This window comes from Amblyraja radiata, chromosome 27, assembly GCF_010909765.2.
Source record: "Amblyraja radiata isolate CabotCenter1 chromosome 27, sAmbRad1.1.pri, whole genome shotgun sequence".
NCBI classification, from domain to species: Eukaryota; Metazoa; Chordata; class Chondrichthyes; order Rajiformes; family Rajidae; genus Amblyraja; species Amblyraja radiata.
The window spans coordinates 25,974,705-25,997,314 of record NC_045982.1 but is presented as its reverse complement, the minus strand read 5'-3'; the positions used below and the strand labels follow the sequence as shown (position 1 = coordinate 25,997,314).

Here is a 22,610-nt window from a genome sequence, read left to right as displayed (position 1 = left end):
GAACAAGCATAAAACTGGAATAAAAAACAGAATATGACGGAGAAACTCAGGTCAAGTGGTGTGCGTGGAGGGAGGGAGGGAGATAGTCATACAGGTCAATGACAATCGGAGCTGAGAAATGTGAGGAATTTTGACATTTCAGGGACGGGAGGAGCAAGAGGTTAGATCCATGATAGGGTGGAGATGAGGGTGGCGGAGAGGTGGTAGTGTCGGCTCAGTGAGGGTGGTGGAGTTGTGCGTGGAGGATAGAGACAAAAAGCTGGGGTGAATCAGCGGGGACAGGCAGCATCTCTGGAGAGAAGGAATGGGTGGCGTTTCAGGTCGAGACCCTTCTTCAGACTGTGTGTGGAGGAGGTGGAATCAGGCGCAGACTAAATGCCAGAAGCAGACAGAGAATGGAGTGACTGCTGGAAATGTGAGGCTCGGGATTGGAATGATATTATGAGATTATCAAATTCAGATGCCCGAGAGATGAGACAATGTTCCTCAACTTTACGTGCAGGATCAATATAAAAATTAGGCCAAAGATGGAGGAATCAGAGTGAGGAGAAGGTGGCATGGAGAATTTAAGTGACAGGAAATAGACAATAGACAATAGGTGCAGGAGTAGGCCATTCAGCCCTTCGAGTCAGCACCTCCATTCAATGTGATCATGGCTGATCATCCCCAATCAGTACCCCGTTCCTGCCTTTTCCCCATATCCCTTGACTCCGCTATCTTTAAGAGCCCTATCCAGCTCTCTCTTGAAAGCATCCAGAGAACCTGCCTCCACTGAGGCAGAGAATTCCACAGACTCACAACTCTCTGTGAGAAAAAATGTTTCCTCATCTCCGTTCTAAATGGCTTACCCCTTATTCTTAAACTGTGGCCCCTGGTTCTGGACTCCCCCAACATCGGGAACATGTTTCCTGCCTCCAGCGTGTCCAAACCCTTAACAATCTTATATGTTTCAATAAGATAACCTCTCATCCTTCTAAACTCCAGAGTGTACAAGCCCAGCTGCTTCATTCTCTCAGCATATGACAGTCCTACCATCCCGGGAATCATGGTTGATCATTCTCTTCCTCCAAACCCTCCTCTCCTGCCTTCTCCCCATAACCCCTGATGCACGTACTAATCAAGAATCTATCTGTCTCTACTTTAAAAATATCAATGGACTTGGCCTCCACAGGTTTCGCTGGCAAAGAATTCCACAGATTCACCACCCTCTGACTAAAGAAATTCCTCCTCATCCCCTTCCTAGAGGAACGTCCTTTAATTCTGAGGCTATGACCTCTAGTGCGAGACTCTCCCACTAGTGTAAACATCCTCTCCACATCCACCCTATCCAAACCTTTCACTACTTGATACGTTTCAATGAAGTCCCCCCTCATTCTTCTAAACTCCAGCGAGTACAGGCCCAGTGCCGACAAACGCTCATCATGTTAACCCACTCGTTCCTGGGATCATTCTTGTAAACCTCCTCTAGACCCTCTCCAGAGCCAGCACATCCTTATTCCAAATGCGGCCTGACCAGCGCCTTATAGATCCTCAGCATTACATCCCTGTTTTTGTATTCAAACCCACTTGAAATTAATGCTAGCATTGCGTTTGCCTTCTTTACTACCGATTCGACTTGCAGATTAATGTTTTGTGAATCCTGCACCTGCACTACCAAGTCACTTTGCACCTCTGATTTCTGGATTCTCTACCCATTTAGAAAATAATCTACGCCTTTATTCCTACTACTAAAATGCATGACTCCACACTTTGCTACACTATATTGCATCTGCCACTTCTCTGCCCACTCTCCCAATCTGTCCAAGTCCTTCTGCAGAGTCCCTGCTTTCTCTGCACTGCCGGCCCCTCCACCTATTTTTGTATCATCTGCAAACTTGGCCACAAAACCTTCAATCCCCTCATCCAAATCATTAATATACAACGTGAAGAGTAGCGGCCCCAGCACCGACCCCTGTGCAACTCCGCTAGTCACAGGCAGCCAACCAAGAATAGCCCCCTTTATTGCCACTCTTTGCCTTCAACCATCCAGCCATCCTGATATCCTTGCTAGTATCTGCCCTTTGGTACCATGGGCTCTCATAGAAACATAGAAACATAGAAATTAGGTGCAGGAGTAGGCCATTCGGCCCTTCGAGCCTGCACCGCCATTCAATATGATCATGTCTGATCATCCAACTCAGTATCCCGTACCTGCCTTCTCTCCATACCCTCTGATCCCCTTAGCCACAAGGGCCACATCTAACTCCCTCTTAAATATAGCCAATGAACTGGCCTCGACTACCCTCTGTGGCAGGGAGTTCCAGAGATTCACCACTCTCTGTGTGAAAAAAGTTCTTCTCATCTCGGTCATCTTCCTTAGCAGCCTCACGTGTGGCTGAAAACCGAGGTAAACAATGTAGATCTTCGTGGATTTTCCCTAGTTGCAGCCGGAATTTTGTCAGAAAAAATGAGAAGCTCCAAGACCAAGGGGTGGCACAGTGGCACAACCGGTAGAGCCTCTGCCTCATAGCAGCAGAGGCCCAGGTTCAATCCTGACCTCGCCTACTGTCTGTGTGCGGTTTGCACGTTCTTCTTGTGACCGCGTGGCTTTCCCCTTGGTGCTCAGGTTTCCTCCGACATCCCAAGACGTGCAGGTTTGTAGGTGAATTGCCCACGGTAAAAGTGCCCCTAGTGCGTAGGCAGTGGATGCAAAGTGGGACACCAGAGAACTAGTACTGAATGAATGAATACGTTTATTGGCCAAGTATTCACATACAAGGAATTTGCCTTGGTGCTCCGCCCACAAGTGACAACATGACATACAGTGACAGTTAAAAATGACACATAAAACATTAAACATTAAATATGGGTGATCAATGGACAATGTTGGCCAAAGGGCCTGTTTCCGTGCTGTACCTGTCAATCAAATAAACACTTTCAAGGACTTGTCCTAATAATTTATGTTGAGACTCCTGTACAATTCTGAAGCAAGTTGCCTTGTCCAAGCTGCTGGTTCAAGGATGGAGTGTCTGACTGTGTGGACGGATATGGTGGATATAATGGGGCTGTTTGTGGAAGTATGATGAGCTCCCTCTGTATCCAGCATCTGTTTCTGCTGCAGCCAAGGTTGGCTGCACTGCTGTAAACCACACTGTACCACACATTATAAATCATCCATCATTACATTTCAATGTAGTAGATAATGGAAGATACATACTAATCCCATTCTCTTCTAAGAGTCTGCATGTGCTTTGAAAATTAATCAGGCAAAACTTGCCATTAGTGGTGAGCCACTTGCCCACACTGACAATAGACAATAGACAATAGGTGCAGGAGTAGGCCATTCGGCCCTTCGAGCCAGCACCGCCATTCAATGTGATCATGGCTGATCATCCCCAACCAGTACCCCGTTCCTGCCTACTCCCCATATACCCTGACTCTATTATCTTTAAGAGCCCTATCTAGCTCTCTCTTGAAAGTATCCAGAGAACTGGCCTCCACCGCCCTCTGAGGCAGAGAATTCCACAGACTCACAACTCTCTGTTTGAAAAACTGTTTCCTCATCTCCGTTCTAAACGGCTTACCCCTTTTCTTAAACAGTCCCTGGTTCTGGACTCCCCCGACATCGGGAACATGTTTCCTTCCTCTAGCGTGTCCAAACCCTTAATAATCTTATATGTTTCAATAAGATGCCCTCTCATCCTTTTAAACTCCAGAGTGTACAAGCCCAGCCACTCCATTCTCTCAGCATATGACAGTCCCGCCATCCCGGGAATTAACCTACGCTGCACTCTCTCAATAGCAATAATGTCCTTCCTCAAATTAGCTGCCCTTTCATCAAACAGAGAAGCAACCATTAACCATGAAGCTTACACATCTCCATCCCCAATTACCCAGAGCAGTCCGTTCTCCCGCGACAGATAATTTTGTTCCTGGCAGTGATTCCGTTAATGAAGGGGCTAGAAGGGTCGGGTAGGGTGTTGGTTCACTACCAATCCTGGCCACAAGCCCATCGCAGAGGTGCCAGTACAAGGTAACTATGTTATACGCCAGATGTACTAACCATGGGCCCAGGCAGGTCATTCAGTTAACAACCCCACCCTCCCAGTACGGCACTGCCTTCATCCCACACACCCCCACCTCTTAATCAGCCCGTCTCTGGCTCATGTTCACTCTCTCCATCCTGGGCCAATGCCTCTGCTTCTCCCTCACAGAGCCAGTCACCCCCTTCCCAAACAAACTGCAATGATGACTGTCCTCATCTATCCCTGATACGGTACGGATGGATAGGAAGGAAATGCAGATGCTGGTTCATACTGAAGATAGACACAAAATGCTGGAGTAACCCCCACCTCTACCTTTCAGTCTGAAGAAAGGTCCCGACCAGAAGCGTCACCTATTCCTTTTCCCCAGAGATGCTGCCTGACCCGCTGAGTTACTTCAGCACCTTGTGTTTATCTATGGTTCGGTTGGAACCAGCCATGTGAGCAGCAACCTGTGTGAGGAGGAGCAGGTATCACATGTGCAGTGCCAGTGATGCTGAAGAGTATCTCCCCCTCTCCTGTCCTCCTCCTAGGCGGCCATGAGGTTGTGGAGGAAATTCCCAAATATTGCCCAAATCCCAGCCCAACCCTTTACTCTGCCTCTGTGGCCCGATGTCTTTCCACAATGTAGTGGAATTGGTGGTCTCTCCATAAGGGTGGGGGGGGGGGTGGAGGGGGAGGGGGGAGGGGGGAAGTCTACAGAGACTGAGGTGAGGACACACACTCCTCAACATGGGCTATACATTCAGTGACTCTCTGCCGAGCACAGTCTTCTCGAAGTAGACCACTTGCTCAGCCCCAGCAATGCCTGTTCCCAGCAGCAGGGGGCAGCCTGATTCCATATCTCCCAGATTCAGGTCCCAAAGCAAAATCACAGCATTAAACAGTAAGCCCTCGCAATTACACACATCTATAAAACGGATTTCGGTTTTAGTGGACCGAGGCGTCCGTTCGTGGTGGCGGGTGATGCGCATTGAGGCATTGGGCAGTGGAAAGGCAGCCTGGTGCACGGCATGTGTGGCCGGGGCTCTGAGGCTTCCCGGCCTGTGAATTACCACTGGTTTAACATCTCTCCCCCCCCTCTCCCCACCGACGCCATGTTTCTTCCCACCTAGCCTTGGGTTAAACTAGTTAACAGTTATAGCGGACAATGGATAATAGTGACACCATCTCCCCCTTGGTTCATCATATTGAGGGTTTACCTTATTCAGAGCTGTAACAAAACCGCTGACAACTTAATTGCTAGCCCTGTCTGCTCATCTCATCATTAAATAAACTGGTTCAAATACATTTTTGGCAAATAATTTTGGTGAAAGAGTAACCCGTGGTTTGTGGATAAGCATCATGAGTAAAAGGAGAAATGGACCAAGTCACGCTTTGACAGCCTATCCACTTTTGGACAACTTGGTCAGCATGGGCAATTCGGGCCGAAGGGCCTGTTTCCATTTCTGTACGACTCTGTAACACTGTATCTGCTTGAATGATTTAATCCCCTAATATGTGCAATAACATTATACTTTTATTTTCTTCTTGACTCCTAGTAATCTCTTTAGTATTAAAAAGAATCTCTTCCGGATTCAGACCACACGGAAACAGAGGTATCAGGCGCTGGGATGGGTCTCGTAATCTTTGGAATGCCGGCTAATTGAATCTGCATGAACCCTGTATCCTCAGCCCCAGACTCCTTGCATCAGCTCATGATGGAGACTCGCTTGCTCTCCCTGAGGTGGACTCTTAGATGCTTGATACCAAATGACTATTTATGCCTGGTTCCTGCATGGGTAATGATGGGGTTATTCCTTTGATAATCTATTGAAAGCCGATGCTAATTGATGATGAATCTGGAGTTCCAGGCTGTTCCCAGGGCTTTCCTGCTGTCTGTACATTGAAACCGCTTGCGTTCCGCAACTTCCTACCAGCCCACCTCTTCAAGTGGAGGAAGCTCCTAATTCAGTGATTCAATTATACTTTATTGTCACGTGTACCTAGTTACAGTGAAATGCTTTGTTTTGCATACAACCCGGTGAAATCGTATACACGCCCTCACCCAGACAGTACACAAGAGTCGCCACGTTTCCGTTGCCGACAGAGTTACAACAGTTCACCAAGCAGTCCTATCTTCTGTCTGCCTCTTCCTTCTCACCAACCCCTCACCCGGTCTCTCTTCCGTTTTGGTCAACAACCAGCTCTTTGGTCTTCTGACGTTTGGGACTAGGTTGTTTTTGTATACAATTTTCTAGCTTGCCCTGCATCCCATATGACTTAATCTTTGAGACTACTCCACTACTTCATCTCTGAGACTACTATAACAAAGATCTTTGATAGAGTAGTACATGGTGGAGTAGTCTCAAAGATTAAGTCACATGGGATGCAGGGCAAACTGGCAAATTGAATACAAAATTGCCTTGAAGGTGGGAGGTAGAATGGTAGTGGATGGATGTTTTTTTTGCACTGGTGGCCTGTAACAAATCGTGTTGTTCGTTATTTACATTAACGATTTGGATCTGAATGGAGATGGCTTGGTTAGTAAGTTTGAGGATAGCACTAACGTTGGGTGGTATAGTGGAGCATGAAGAAAGTTACCTGAGGTCTTGATCATCTGGGCCAATGGGTCGAGCATTGGAGTTTAATTCAGATAAATGGCAAGTGTTATATTTTGGTAAAACAAACCAGGGCCTGATTCACATAATAAATGATAGGACCCTGGGCAATGTTGTAGAGCGGAGAGACTTAGGCATGTACTGTAGGTACATCGTTCTATGAAAGTGTTGATACACCTAAGCACGGCGGTGAAGAATGTGTTTAGCACAATTGCTTTTGTCAGTCGTGGTCCTGAGTACAGGAATTGGGCCGTCATGGTCCAACTGTACAAGGCATTGGTAAGGCACCCTGCCATTGGAAGGATATCATTAAACGGCAAAAGGTGCAAAAAAAGCTTCACGAGGATGTCATCTGATCTGGATGATTTCAGTTAGATGAAGAAGATGGATAACCTAGGAATAGAATGTGAGAAGGTGCATTTTGGTAAGAAGAATGAGGAAGACAATGCAGAATAAAAAATACTGTACTAAAAGGGGTCCAGGAGCAGAGGGACATGGGAATGGCTGCACTGATCATTGATTATGTCAGACATAAAGTGTTGGAGTAACTCAGCGGGTCAGGCAGCATCTCTAGAGAACATGGAACGGTGACAATTTGGGCAGCTCCTAGTTTATACATTGAATTGAACCTGCTTTGTTGAGAAAGAACTATAGACATATACTATTCCAACATTATCAATAAAGACATAGGTTTTGAAATCAGCCATGCTGAACCTTCACAACATGACTCAGACTCAATTGCAGTCTCGTCTTTAGTTCTGATCGCCACAATGTAGAAAGGTTGTGAACACATCAGATGAGATACACAAGTGTACAAGAATGGTTTCTGGGATGAAGGAGTGAGATACAAGGGCAGATTGGAGATGTCGAGCCAGTTTTGTGCAGAGAAGAGAAGTCTCCGGGCGGATTGGATAGGTATCTAACATGGATGATGGGAGGCGGTTCCCATTGCTGGATGGGCAGGAGGCCATGTAAAACCAAGAGAGAAGAAGGGAGAAGAATCAGAGGTGAGCTGACAGAAGCATTGTTATACAGCACATGGATGGAATCTGCAATGCATCAAAATGCTTCTCTAGTTATCCATCTGAAAACTCTCTGGTAACTTTCTGACCACAGATGTTAGACTTGATGGCGTTGTTCCCAGGCTTTTCCCTGCATTCCTTCTTAAATAGAAGTACAACATTTTCCACCCTCCAATCTACTGACACCCGACCAGCTTGTAATGATGACTCTTTCTACAAATGTTTGAAAGTTTCCCACTTGCCGAGCAACTATTCCTGCTAACCATCTCACTGAACCTCCCTGGCTGGTATCTGGTATTGAGGTTCCCCTTGTTGTGCGTATGATTGAAATCCAAGCCCTGTAATTCACTTGGCCAGCTTTGATGTGCATATAGTTTAACGGCAGCATTAAGTCTTCACAAAAAAACGATTACAGCCTTAAATCACACTTTGTGTTCATTGCAACTGGAACATGGTTGTATATGTTTACTGTGAAGCAGCTCAGACACGGCATACATCTTTGCAAAGTACCAAGCTGCATCTCCTTCATGAAGATAATGCTATTCCCACACAGTGTGGCCATGGACAAGGAACCAGGTGCCTGGGACAGGGACAGGGAACTAGGTGTCTAGGACAGGGACAAGTCTTGAAGTTGCTTCACCAGCAGGTACATTTGAGATTTGTTTGTTGGTGCAATGATCCGCAGAACCTTAGGCTGGGAAAGGTTTCAGGATGTTGTGAACATTTCAGGAGGTAAAGGCATTGGGAAATTCGAAGGGCATCTGTTGTGGTGTCACTGGGCCATCAGCTCTCTGAAACTCCACCGGCACCAGGTACCTGGCGGGAAGCCCCTGTGGCTCTTGCGCTGACCTGTTCTCCGTATGGAGGTTGGGCGGAGAGACATGCCGGAGACAGGTGTATGTTGATATGGACATCAGTGTCTGTTCATGAGATGACTGTGTGTCTCTGCTGTATGAGTGGCCCAGTGGCCCAAGTAGGTGTGAGATTGTCAGTCTGCCACATGAGGTGGGTACTGCCCCACTGATGCTGCCCACAGATGCAGTGCAATACCAGTGGCACAGGTTGGCAGTGGTAGAGTTGCAGTCTCACAGCGCCAGAGACCCAGGTTCGCTGCTGACTACGGGTGCTGCCTGCATGGAATTTGCATGTTCCTCCTGTGACCGCGTGGGTTCTCCCCGGGTGCTCTGGTTTCCCCCCACATTCCAAAGATGTGCAGGTGTGTGGGTTAATTAGCTTCTGTAATTACCCCATAGAGCATAGGATAGAACTAGTGTCCGAGGTGATTGTTGGTCGGCGCGGACTCGGCGGGCCAAAGGGCCTGTTTCCACACTGTATCTCTCAACTAAACTCCCAAATGCCATTGTTACCCACCCACACAATGGTTGAGTTACCAGTTCCCGCTGTTTTGACAGATCTAGACATGATGTCAGTTTACATTGGTTCAACCCACTGCAGAAATCTTGTTTATCAAGTACCAATGGCTGATCGAGATATGACACCAGATTAATGTAGGATTAGTGTAATTGGGTGATTAATGGCCGATGTAGACTTGATGAACCGAAGGGCCTGCTTCCGTGGCGCCAGGATTATAAAGTCATGAGGACAAAATGTGCGGTGTCCAGTGACTGAGGCTCAATCTCACGGCCAGCGTCAGTCAGCCTGTCCCACAGTGTGTGCTCTGTTCTGAGCCCCACCTGCGGCTCTGAGGAAGCACTGGGGATTTCCCTGCTGGGCTATGTGCATCTACGAGGCTTTGTCTCCTGGTTTGTCCCTTTATGCTTCCCCTCCTGGCCAGTGTACCATGATCCTGCAGGTGACTGAGGCACCATGCCCTGGTTGCCGTTTGATTGAACGATTTTCCGCTCACTGGCATCTGCATGTTGATCCATTGTATGCCCCCAGCAATGTGACCTTCCTTTCTCCGCCCAGCCCTGGGTTGGGCAGAAACTGCTTCCCTCCGTCCACCTCTTCACCAAATATTAGTAATTAGTAATTTTTCCAACTTATGCAAGGAGATATCCTGGGCTTCAGTGCATTGGCAGTAAAACCTTGTTGTTGCAAGATCAACGTGAACAAATCATTAATGGCAATTTTGGGAACAGATCTAATAACCCCAACTCACTGAGGCTCAGAACATATCCTATTTATACCACATGTTACAGATATCTATACACAATCCGATCTGGTTCACAGATCATCTATGGTCTGGAAATGTTAATTATTTTGCAACTTTGAGTCCAGTTGGAAGATAATGAAACTTTAAGCTTTTTTTTCCCTTTTGGAAAACGATTGGGCTTGGAGTTGAGGAGCATGTATAGACGTGAGGGTTGTGATGGTGGCACACTGGTAGTGCTGCTGCCTTGCAGAACCTGGGACCCCCAGGTTCGATCCTGACCTCGGGTACTGTCTATATGGCGTTTGCATGCTCACCCAGGTGGGTTTCCCCCGGGTGCTCCGGTTTCCCCACACATCTCAAGCACATACGTGCCAGGATGTTTATTGGCCACTGTAAATTGCCCCGAATGCACCATGAAAAGATGAAGCGTATGTGAGACAGAGGGAATAGGATGGACAGGATTGCTCTGTTGGGGGCTGGCATGGGACCAATGGGTCGAATGGCCTCCTCCACTTTAACGAGTAAGTATGACTCCAGTATAGTGCCCCCGGTGGTGAAGGTTTACTCCCAGGTGGCCACCACTTAACAATGAGGAGAGTAAAAGTTAAAAATGGGCATTCGGGTGAATCCTTTCCATATTTTATTTGAAATGCAAGATTAATAATCACAAAGAGTTGGTGATTATATCTGTTTTTGGATATATATCTAAATGGAGATGTGATTCCCAGTGTGGGTGGACTTCCCAGATCTTCAGAAACATTCTGTGATCCATGGATACGTTGCTCTGACTTCTAAGTGTGGTATAAATATACTTTAAACGTATAAAAGTATTGTTCTTCACAAGAGGGTTGCATTGCCATTGGGTAACAACCTCAGCCGATGCAGGAACCCTTCACGCTTTGCTCTGCCTTGTTTCAGTAACCAGAGGCTGGGCTTCAGAGACAGGATGAAGATGAACAGCCCGGCCCTTCAGAGTATGCGGAACAAGCAGGCGTCGACACCAAGCATCCAGCGCAGCCCCAGCGCGGAGAACGCGGCGCAGGCCAGTCCCACCAAGGTGCAGAAGAGCTGGAGCTTCAACGACAGGACACGCTTCCGGGCCTCGCTGCGCCTCAAGCCCAGAGCCACCGTGGAAAGTAAGGAGCAAGGTCTCGCAGCTCATAGCTCAACAGTGGCGCAGCACGGTGGCGCAGCGGGTAGAGCTGCTGCTTCACAGCGCCAGAGACCCGGGTTCGATTCTCCCGGTGACTGCGTGGGTTTCCTCAGGGTGCTCTGGTTTCCTCCTACATCCCAAAGACGTGCGGGTTTATAAATTAATTGGGATCTGTAAATAGCGTATATGGAGTGATGCATTACACGCTCCCAACATTACACACTACTCCCAGTGTTACACACAACCCCAGTGTTACACACAACCCCAGTGTTACACACAACCCCAGTGGTACACGTGGCTCCAAATGTTACACATAACTCCCTCCATTACACAACAATTGCAGGAGTGGATCGTCACCGCGTAATACTGGGGACATCACAAGTGACACAATCTCCGTGACCTGTGGGTGGGGTGTGGACCCGTTGCCATGACTGCCCTGCTCCGGCACGTTGAGATGTGATGTCCATCTCCTTGCTTTTCCCTCCAGCGGAGAACGTGGGAGATGACAGCTACGACGAGAAGGCCTTTCACTGCGACATCAGCATGGAGGACGCCAAGCCCATTGTGAAGACCCTTATCCGGGCCATCAGGTTAGTTCTGCTGTGTGAGACGGGTCTCGAAGGAAACCGCTGTGTTTCCATAAGCATAAGGTTATCCTAATCAAAGAAAAGTCTGGGTATTGAGTAACTACTGGCAATCTGGTAGTGTTTAAGAAGCTTTTAGAAAGGCACGTGGATATGGAGAGAATGGAAGGATGTGAATTATGTGCAGGCAGAGGAGATTTGTTTACCTTGGCAACATGTTCAGCACAGACATTATGGGCCGAAGGGTCTGTTGCTGTGCTGTACCGGCTTACAACATGCTGAGTTCGCCTTGTGAAGTGGAGTTATAAAGTCATACAGCACATAAGCAGGCCCTTCGGCCCACTAAATATATGCCAGCTGATATCCACCTAGTTACAGTAATTCCATTTCATTCTCCCTATATTCCCATTAATTCCCTCCCTCCCTGCACACTCAGGGCATAGTCTGAAGAAGGGTCTCGACCCAAAACGTCACCAATTCATTCTCTCCAGAGATGCTGCCTGCCCCGTTGAGTTACTCCAGATTTTTGTATCTATCTACAGAGGCCATCTAACATATCAACCCACATGTCTTTGGGCAGTGGGAGAAAACCGGAGCACTCGAAGGAAACTCACATGGTCACCGTGAGAATGTGAAAACTCCACACAGGCAGCACCCGAGGTCAGGATTGAACCTGGGTCTCTTGTGCGATGAGGCAGCAGCTCTACCAGTTGCGCAACTGTGCCGCTCATTTATAGAGTTCGAGGTGCTCAGAGATCCCTGGCTCCTTTTCAAGACAGGTGTAAAGACACAGAAGGAAACGGCTGGTGAAAATGAAACTGTTCTGCTGAATGAAACTGGATCCAGCAGCAAACATCAGCCAGACTCGCCCTGAGCCAAAAACACGGGGCAAGATTCTGCTCCACACTGCCCACTAGTGGCCCTGCACGTACAGCTGAGATCCATCCCCCGCTGCCTCAATGTGTGAGCTGGGTCTAAACCTCGGATCACTGGAGGTCTTTGTCAGTTCAAACTCTGCAGGGGGCTTTTCAAATGTTTCTGCACGTCACCTTGAGACGTTTAAAACAGCAGAAAAATACTTAAATAATTGATAGACACAAAAAGCAGGAGTGAATCAGCGGGTTCAGACAGCATCTCCGGAGAAAAGGAATAGGTGATGTTTCGGGTCCAAACTGAGAGACAGGGGAAAGGGAAACATGAGATATAGACAGTGATGTAGAGAGATGTAGAACAAATGAATGAAAGGTACACAAAAAAGTAATTATGATACAGCCCATTGTTAGCTGTGGGCTTGGTGAAAACAAGTTACAGACAATGAAACTCACCAGGACGATACATTGATACATTTAACACACGATACAAAGCACGGTTAACTGATCTATGTAGCATTGGTATTGGTTTATTATTGTCACCTGTACCAAGATACAGTGTAAAGGGCCTGTCCCACTTGGGCTTCATTTGCGCATCATTTACGCGACATCATTTACGCATCACGACGCACGACGCGCGCGTCATGACGTGCACGTGATGCATGCATGGTGCGCATTACGCTCGCATGCTGCGCATTACGCGCACACGGTGCGTGATGACGTAGGCAGTGACGCGCGGTCGTGAGCGCCGCCCCAGGATTTTGGGATTCACAAAATCTTCGCGTGCCATCTGCGTGACGCGCAAATGACGCCCAAGTTGGACAGGCCCTTAAAGCTTTGGATATCATGCTCTCCAGTTATATCAGATCATCCTTTGCATGCGTATGCAAGTACAACAGGTAGTGCAAAGAGAAAAATACCCGAGTGCAGAAAATAATTTCATAGCATTGCAACAGTAATAGTTACTGTTACAGGGGGAAAAGTTCAGCATCCACAATGAAAGTAGGTTGGAAGATTGGGGCTACCCCCTAATTTGTGGTACAACCATTCATTCGTCTGATAACAGAGGGCAGAGGTTGCTCCTGAGTCTGGTGGTACATGTCTTCAAGCTTTTGATCCTTTAGCTGATGGGAGAGGGGAGAAGTGAGAATGACTGGGTGAAAATGGTTATGTTGGCTGTTCTTCTGAGACAGCTTGAAGTGTGGATAGTCTATAATGGTCTGTATGACGGACTGGGCTACATCCACAACTGTACAAGTCCTTGCAGTCTTGGGCACAGCTGGTCCCAAACCAAACTGATGCAACCGGACAGTACGGTTTCTATGACGAGACGCGCCGTAGAGGCATTGAGTGCATTTTTGGCCATGGTTTCAATGTGATTGGTCCATGACAGATTGTTGATAACATTAATGCCAAGGAGCTTGAAGCTCTCAACCGTTTCCACTTCGGCACCATTGATGCCGATTGGGGCATGTACTAAGCTTCCTGAAGTCAATAACGAGCTACTTGGCTTTGTTGACACCGAGGGGGAAGTTGGTGTCTTGATACCATGTCTCTGAGCTCTTTATCCCCTTTCTCTACTCGGTCTCATCACTGGTCAAGATATAGTAATTAACATTTTAAATGAAGAAATATTTACCTCCGTTTCTCTTTTGCACAAGGTGTTGTACTCCGAGTGTTAGGGCGAGACAGTGGCCTCAGGGCTCCATGGGCTCAGTGCTGATTCTGGGGGCGGAGGAAGAGGATGGTTCTGACCTCCTGGATGTTCTTTTAGATTAATCGCTTGAAAGACACAGCATGGAAACAGGCCCTTTGTCCCACCAAGTCCACGCCGACCACCGATCACCCATTCAATGCTAGTTCTATGTTATCCCACTTTCCCATTCCCAACACACTAGGGACAATTTACAGAGAGTCAATTAACCTACATACCCGCACGTCTTTCGGATGTGGGGGGAAACCGGTGGCCCGGAGGAAACCCACATGGTCACGGGGAGAATGTGCAAACTCCACGTGGACAGCACCCGCAGTCAGGATCAAACCAATGTCTCTGGCACTGTAAGGCAGCAACTCTACCGCTGCTCCTCTATGACGCCCTTGCCTCTTCCAGAACATTCCAAAGCACTTCAGACACGCTCACTAGATGCGAAAGGTATTTAGATTTGTAAAAGGAACAGCATGGGTGTGGTGGGCTGAAGTGCCTGCTTCTGACCCATATAAACTCTATGCTTCACAACTAAAGTAGATCTCGTTATGGCTGTTGTTGTAGGAAGTGCAGCAGACAATTCCTCTGCAGCGTAAACAGCAGAGTGATCGTGAGCCCATGACTTGCGTTGGAAATGTTGATGAAGGCAAGGCAGGAACAGGACACAGTGAGGAGGGAGGGGGAGCTTCCTCTCCCCTAGAAGCAATGCTGGAGTGGGGGGAGGGCAGGGCGATGGGGGGGGGGGGGGGTGCACTGACATTTCCAGAATCTACCGCTCTCGGAGGTACTGTGGAGCCGGGAGTTAAAGAGGATGTCGGAGTGCACACTTCCTGACTCCACTCAGGATGTCCTGATAATCAAGGCCAAGTTATTCGAGGTGTTTATCACATAATGCTGGAATCAGATACAATGATAATACTAAAGAGGCATTGGACAGATATTTAAATAGACAAGGCCTAAAAGGATATGGACCTAGAGTGAGCAAATGGGATTCATGTAGATGAGCCAAAGGGTTGGCAGGAATGCGGTTGGCCGAATGGCCTGTTTCTTTGTTGTACATCTACGACTGACTCTTGTGTACCTGTCACTTTTTTCTGAAATACATGGTATGAATCTTTCCAGATAATTCACTAAACCTAGAAATCTCCTTGTTATTTTCAGGATGTTATCAATTATGATACTTCCATACAGTCCGATTCAATAGATTGATCAATGTATTACCAATGATCTTAGCTCAGCAAACTCAGCATGGAGACTTATCTTTACCAAAACCAGCCTCAGTCACACTAACGATCAGCCAGAGAACCCTTCAGCTCGTGAGAGAATTGATGGACAAGCCTCCTCTGAGCCCGTTATCCCTTAGTTACTGTTCATGGCTTATTGCTGTGTCCCCACATTGCAGCAGTGACTATGTTTCGAACATACTTTGCTGGCAGCTATATGCTTTGTTGGAGGCAGTTGTGATTTGTGTCAGGTGTGCAAACCAGTGCTGTGCTTCCGAATGGTATCCTTGAGGAATGATGTGTTATTGATTGGAAGGGAGGATCTTCAGAGTGCCCAGAATTCTCTGTCACAGAAGGTAGTTGAGGCCAGTTCATTGGCTATATTTAAGAGGTGTGTGAGTTAGATGTGGCCCTTGTGGCTAAAGGGATCAGGGGGTATGGAGAGAAGGCAGGTACAGGATACTGAGTTGGATGATCAGCCATGATCATATTGAATGGCGGTGCAGGCTCGAAGGACCGAATGGCCTACTCCTGCACCTATTTTCTATGTTTCTAACTAACTGATCATATGAGGGAAGCCTTCCAACTGCCAGGAACTCAGTGGCTTGGGAAGACTGAGATCACAGCCTCCAGGCACTGTAGTAACTCTGTCTTTGACCTGTTCCACTCCCAGTCGCCGCCCAGGCCTGAAGCAGGCTGCTTGGAGGCTTGGCATCACATCTGACGTCAAGCAGAAATTACAAACCGCACACCTCAGAGGATCAGGTACCAATAAAAGTCGACTTCTAAAATATGTCCCTTCCCGCTGATCAGCTCCAGGTATAAGCTTTTTACAATAACGTTTTTGTCCCTCTCCTGGTCTTACATCGATGCTGACATCCACCCTTCATCCCAGCGCTTCCTGTCTGACTAGGGTTCCTGATGGTCTACTCTATCTCTGCCTCTCATAATCAGGTCTCACAGTGAGCGGTACTGTAGAGGTGCTGCCAGGGACCCGGGTTCGATCCTGACCTCGGATGTTGATTTTTTGCCGAGTTTGCACATTCTCCCAGTGACAGCGTGGGTTTCCTCTGGGTGCTCCGGTTTCATCCCATATCCCAAAGACGTTTAAATTGGTCCTAGTGTGTAGGAAGTGGATGGGAAAGTGAGATAACAGAGAACTAATGTGATGGTCGGTGAGGATGTGGTTGGCCAAGGGCCTGTTTCCATGCTGTATCTCTAAACGAAACTAAGTCTCCCCTCAACCTCGGACACCCAGAGAAAACAATCCAAGCTTGGTATGAGATTGCCTCAGGTTCAATGTGTAACAGGCACACTTCTTACACTGACAGGTAGCCCTGTTACATCTGACCAAATGGACTTAAACCCAGAAATTAATCATCATTGTTTCATTGCTTTATTGTTTCAATACAACTTTTATTTTGCGGAGGCAAAGATACCAATCCAGAAAACCATCAGCATTTATCCTAGCTTGAGCATAGAGTCACGTGGACATGATGACAGTCAGAAACCAGCAGGACCCCTCTTAACTCCACTGTGGGGACAGCCGGAAACACCAAGTGATTGTTTTTGGGAAAGTTTGTGTTTGCCGTGTTCGTCGCTGCTCTGGGCCGGACTTCCATCCGGAAAACCTCATTAGCCGTCTGCTTTGCGTACTTTGTTATTTTGGCCCCTGACCTACATCTTCTTTTATCCCGCAGGTAGTTTCTCCTGCAAAAGGTTCCAGATAGCTTTAAGAGGAAAACAAGAAAGTTTAAAGGAGATGTTCAGAGCAAATCTTTTACACTGAGAGTGGTGGGGCCAGGGGTGGTGGTGGAAGCAGATACGATAGTGGTGCTTAATAGCAAGAGCGGAACTCGCTATCAAAACATGGAGGGGACCGGGGGACACAATATTTTGCTGGCCACGCGCGCATGCGCACACTCACACACACACTCGCGTGCGAGGCTTCGGAGGCTCAATCCAGCGCTAAATGCAACTCAACTCTGCCTGTCTCACCGGGTTAACTACAGCCCTGTCTGGACTGATGGGATACCAGCGCGGTTTCTCCGCGCTGGCCATATTTCCCGCAAGTCCAGGAAGGGCTGTAGGCTCACCTGGCGGGACAGGCAGAGTTGAGCTGGGTTTAGCACTGCTTCTCTGGGGGCACCGCGCCCGTCTGACTCCCGACCAAAGATCCTATAGTGGAGGATTTTTGCTGCCAGCCTCTCTGGCCACCCGTGGGGAGGCACTCAGGAGGGGACGGGACAGCGCCGGAGACCCGTCCGGGATCGTTCCTGGCTGCGGATGAAGCGCAGGTCTGTGCCACGTTTCCCTCCTCCAATCATGTCACTGAATCATCATGTCCCGCCCCCATTGCCTGCTGACCAACGTCTCTATCGTCCATCAGTCCCACCCCCACTGTCTCGCGGAAAGTGGAGATTTCACCGGGTTTTAAAACCCGGATCACAAAAACTTGGAGAGGATGTCCCCCACCTCTCAAAACATGGGGGGGGGATGTGTCCCCTCTGGCCTCCCCCGGGTTTTCCGCCCCTGCTTAATAGGCTTTTGGATAAGCATGTGGAAGTGTGGGGAATGGAGGGATATGAATCATGTAAAGGTAGATGAGATCAGTTTAACTTGGCATCATGTTCGGCACAAGCATAGTGGGCCGAAGGGCCCGCTACTGTGCTGCACTGTATGGTACTGTTCAGTTCTATGTTAAGAGTCGTTATAGTGACTTTAGTCAAGTTTTCAATGAGAATATAACTCCAAATAAAGAAAATACCACTTCAAATAAAAAGAGCAGTGATGCAGTGTAAACCTTATCAGAACACATCCAGAATATTTGCAACTTTCAGGCAAGCAAGGATTGATGATGGAGCAAATTGAAATAAAATATATTCAGTTTATCTTCATGCCGGTCAGCTTTGGGATGAATCACTAGATCAGCTTCTGTTGAAGGTGACATCCTCACAAGAGCTTCCCTTGTTCATCAACTTGCTTCCGCTTGTAAGTCTTAAAACACGTCACAGTGAAGCTCTGATCATCGGGAGCACAGACTGAGTGGTGTGTCTCGAACTGTGGTCGAGATCCGGAGCACCAGGGGTCAGGAATGTGAGTAGATTTGCAGGTGAAACCAAAGTCCAGAATACTTGTATTATCTCCTGCTCCCTTCAAACCTACCAGATTCACTGCAACATGTGCAGTATACAGAAGAAAGTAAAATAGTAAGATAAAACGAGAACTTACCAGTTTGAAGTTTGATCTGTATTTTATGAGGAGTTACGATGAGGGATTACGTGAAGAACCCGTTCAGCACGCATGCGCGGCATACTTCAAAGCAGCGGTGTGGAATCACAGATGGACACAGTTATTGAAGTAAACATAGTAAAGACAAGGAGACATCAGTTTATCAGTTTGACCCATATAATTGAGGGTGGGAGCGGAGGGCACATAATCCCTCATCGTAACTCCTCATAAAATACAGATCAAACTTCAAACTGGTAAGTTCTCGTTTAATCTTACTATTTTACTTCGGAGTCACGTGAGTGATTCCGTGAAGACTTCAAAGCTCTGTGATTTCAAACCGTGTAACAGGTATTATTTCACGCACTGCCGAAGTCCTTGAGGGAGGAAGTGTGTTATCGTAATCAACCAATGAATCTGTTAGTAGAAAAACACAATGGTATTTTTTAACAATAACAACAAAGAAATTAAATTGCTCCCCTGGGCTTAAATTAAATATTTGCAGTCTGTAAAATCTTTTCTGCAAATAAAACAGGTTTTGCCAACGGCTTATTATAGAATTTCTGAACGGTCTTTCCCCCCACCATCCTGCTGTAGCCAGGATGTGGTCTATAAGCACGTCCATTCTTTTAGCCGTCGACGTGGATGCTGCCCTGGTGGAATAAAATTTGTACATGTTAGTGTTTATCCCAGCAGTTTTTAGCACCTGCTTGAGCCATCTCGCAATGGTTTGGCTCTTCACCCGACCATATGGTTTTTTATGACTGACCCACAAGGCTTTCCATCTCCCTCGAATATTTTGGTTGTGTCTATGTAGGATAGTAGGTGGGTCATGGCACATAACCGTGGTTCTGGCGGGTAAGCCCGGAATTCCACGACTGGATTAGGTGTTCCTGGTCTGCTCTGTTTGATCAGTCTCTGGATAACGACAGAGATCTGGTCTGGAGCTGTGAGCATGCTGTCCAGTCGCAATAGGTGTAGTGACTGGACCCTCTGTGCAGATACAAGTGCCATCAACATGAGTGTTTTTGAGCATAGATTGTTCCAGGTTGAGGGATCTGGCTGGTGGCCATCCCCTGAGGTATGTCAGGACCACACTGACATCCCATGTATGGGTGTACCTTGGCCTAGGGGTTTGAGTTGTAAATACCCTTCATTAGTTTGACCATCAGCAGTTGCGACCCCTTGGCCTGTTGTCCTGGAGCTGGTTTTAAACAGACAGGCAGGGCACTTCTAGCTGTGTTGATGGCTCTGTAGCTGCGTCCTTCATCGTGGTGAAGGTTCGCCAGGAATTCCAGTACGTTGGTAACTGTAGCGGTTGAGTAGGTGGTCCCTGTATCCAAGCAGTACTTCTCCCATTTTTTGATGCTGGACAAGTGCTGTTTTTTAGTGGATGTTCGGAGGGATGCTGACATGGTGTCGACGGTTTGTTATGATAATCCCAGTCCCAGAAGTGGTTTGTGCAGAATCTGCAACCCAGGAGTTTGATTTTTTTAATGGCACGGGTGGCTTGCGCCCGACACTGGGTGTTAATAACTCTGGGTCACTGGGGAATACCATCGGAGCTTCAACAACCATGTCATGGAGTATTGGGAACCATGGCTGTGTAGGCTAGTCGGGTACTATCAAAATACCTGAAGCAGAGTCCATTTGTATTGTGCGTAGTCCCCGACTGATGAGGCAGAAGGGAGGAAATGCATAGAAGAAGAATTTCCCCAATCCAGCGCGAACGCATCTACCGCTGCTGCCTCAGGGTCTGGTTCTCAAGCGACATACATAGGTACCTGGTGATTTAGCCTTGATGCAAATAAATCGATATCTGGCGTGCCATATTGCTTGATAACTTTTGCGAAATTTTTTTTTTGGGTTTTAACATCCATTCGATGTTGTTATTAAATTTACGTGACCTGGTGTCTGCCACTGTATTTAGCTTACCTGGCAGGTAAGTTGCTGATAGCCAAATATGTCTTTGGACACACCATTGCCAAATTGTGTTGACCAACTTGTCGCATGATACCGATTTTATGCCGCCCATATGGTTAATGTAGGCCACCACCGTAGTATTATCTATTTGTAACCGTACATGCAAGTGATGCATATTTATGCATATGCTTTTAAACCATAAAAGTCACCCAACATCTCTAGATAATTAATGCCCAGTGTAAGTGGTAACGATGACTCTGGGTTAGTCCATCTACTACTTGTGCTGGATATAGAGTTAGTTGCTCCCAAGCCTTGAGCACTGGCATCTGTTTGGATAACTGACGTAGGGTTAGTGATGATAATAGGCTGAAACTATGCCAAACGTTCTCTTGGCAATGTTACAGTCATGTAGACTGAATTAATTGTGAAGCCCATGTAGTCCATGATAGTGGATGGCTTCAACTTAGATTTATCTGGATGTAAGACAATCCCAGGGTTTCGAATAACTGTTTGGTAGCTGATACAGCTAACATAGTCAATTCCATGGTCTTGCCTACCATTTAAGATATCATCAAGATATGCCATGACAATATGTTTTTGTCTTCTGAATATTGTCAGAGCTGGTTTTAGTGTCTTGGTGAACAATCTTGGCCTGATGTGAACCCATTGGGTAACGCTTTAAACTGCTATAGCTGCCCCATCCAGGTAAATTTCAGGTATCTGCGATGATTCTTGTGAATGGTACTAAATAGTAAACATCTTAAGATGAATGCTTACCATGAAGTATCCTTTGGAATTTAGTTGTTTGGCAGTAACAACCGGTTCCATTTTGAAATGTATGTACTTAACAAATATATTTAGTGAAGTTAAGTCAATGATGATGCGACATCCACCATCTTTTTTGGGTTTAGTGAATATATTTGATACGAATTGCAAGGGTTCAGGTTTTCCCATGATACCCTTTGTAATTAGTCTCACCAGTTCAGCTTGTCCCTCTCGTTTCTTTAACGGAGAGGGGAAAAATACCCTCTGGGATGAATGTTGACCTGGTGGCAATTTTTCTAGTATGAATGTATTTGTATTCACTAATGCCATTGAGTATATACTGATCACTCGTGATAGACTCCCATGTGTTAGTATTACTCTATATACTGGTAGGAACCAGACCCACCTACCTCCATGGTTATGGGTATTCTTCTGTTTCCTGCCGGTTCAACGAGTGTTGCACGTCGTCTGACGTTGTGGTGACGTTGGGGGGTGGCACATTTTCCATGGGGTCCGCTCTGGGCCCTGGTCTAAAGAAGACTTTCGGTGATAGAATGCGGACCCCGAGCTTTCATCAGTCCCATATGGTAGACGTTGACTGATGGATGCGATGGGGTGCTGCTGCGTAGGAATTACTGTTTTTGGTTTGCTCGTCCCGCCCTGCCCTCATGAGCCGAAAGTTTTGTAAAACCTCTTTCATGTCCTTCATATGCTTTGTGAGGTTTTTTGCCAAAGAGCAGTGGGTCTGGCTCAGTGGCTGGGGTATGCACAACCCCGCAAATGTAGGATTTTTATGGCAGGTCTTATGACTTGTTTACGAAGGTTGTGGTCATCTCCGTATTTGTCCATGGAACGAGGAAAAACGATGTGATGGCTGACGTCAGGCTTTTAACGGCCTCCTGCACGTGGGGTTGCCACGTAGCTGTCCACCACACCTAGCAGCTCTTCCTGTTCCTGCACCCCTTGCATACTCCCGAGATCTTCAGCCATTGACCCTGTTCTTGACCAGCCCAGTCCTGGTCACCAAAGCTATCCTCTGGAAAGGAGGAAGCAATGGACAGTGCACAAGGCACTGTGGAGGGAGTGCCTGACCTCCCTCTGCGAGAGCGCCCTTCCTGGGGTGCACCTCGCTGGAGCTCCTGCTCCAAGAGCCGCTCCATGCGAAGAGCCGCTCCCCCGCCTGGGTGGAGAGACGTTCCCGTCCGACAAGTCGGAGCCACCAGCCGGATGCCTCTTCTGTGGCTTTACTTCCAGCCCGCTGCTCAGGCGCTAGTGGGCTGGGCTCGGACGCGGTGTCGGGGAATAGCGGACCGCCCGGTAAGCGGTCCTACCGCCTTGTTGCTGCCCCCGCCAGATGGAACGCTCCTCCGTGGAGTCGAGCGGGGGCAGGTCTGTTCAGG

At 47.5% G+C, this 22,610-nt stretch overlaps 1 protein-coding gene across 1 annotated transcript in view; it reads left to right on the top strand.

Moving 5' to 3' along the window:
- Positions 1-22,610, top strand: part of kcnq4 (potassium voltage-gated channel subfamily Q member 4) — a 239,357-nt gene that overhangs the window by 205,354 nt on the left and 11,393 nt on the right. Inside the window, exons 9-10 of the mRNA XM_033045532.1 lie at positions 10,686-10,896; positions 11,401-11,503. Coding sequence (XP_032901423.1) covers positions 10,686-10,896; positions 11,401-11,503 — 314 coding nt within the window. The remainder of the gene's footprint in view (positions 1-10,685; positions 10,897-11,400; positions 11,504-22,610) is intronic.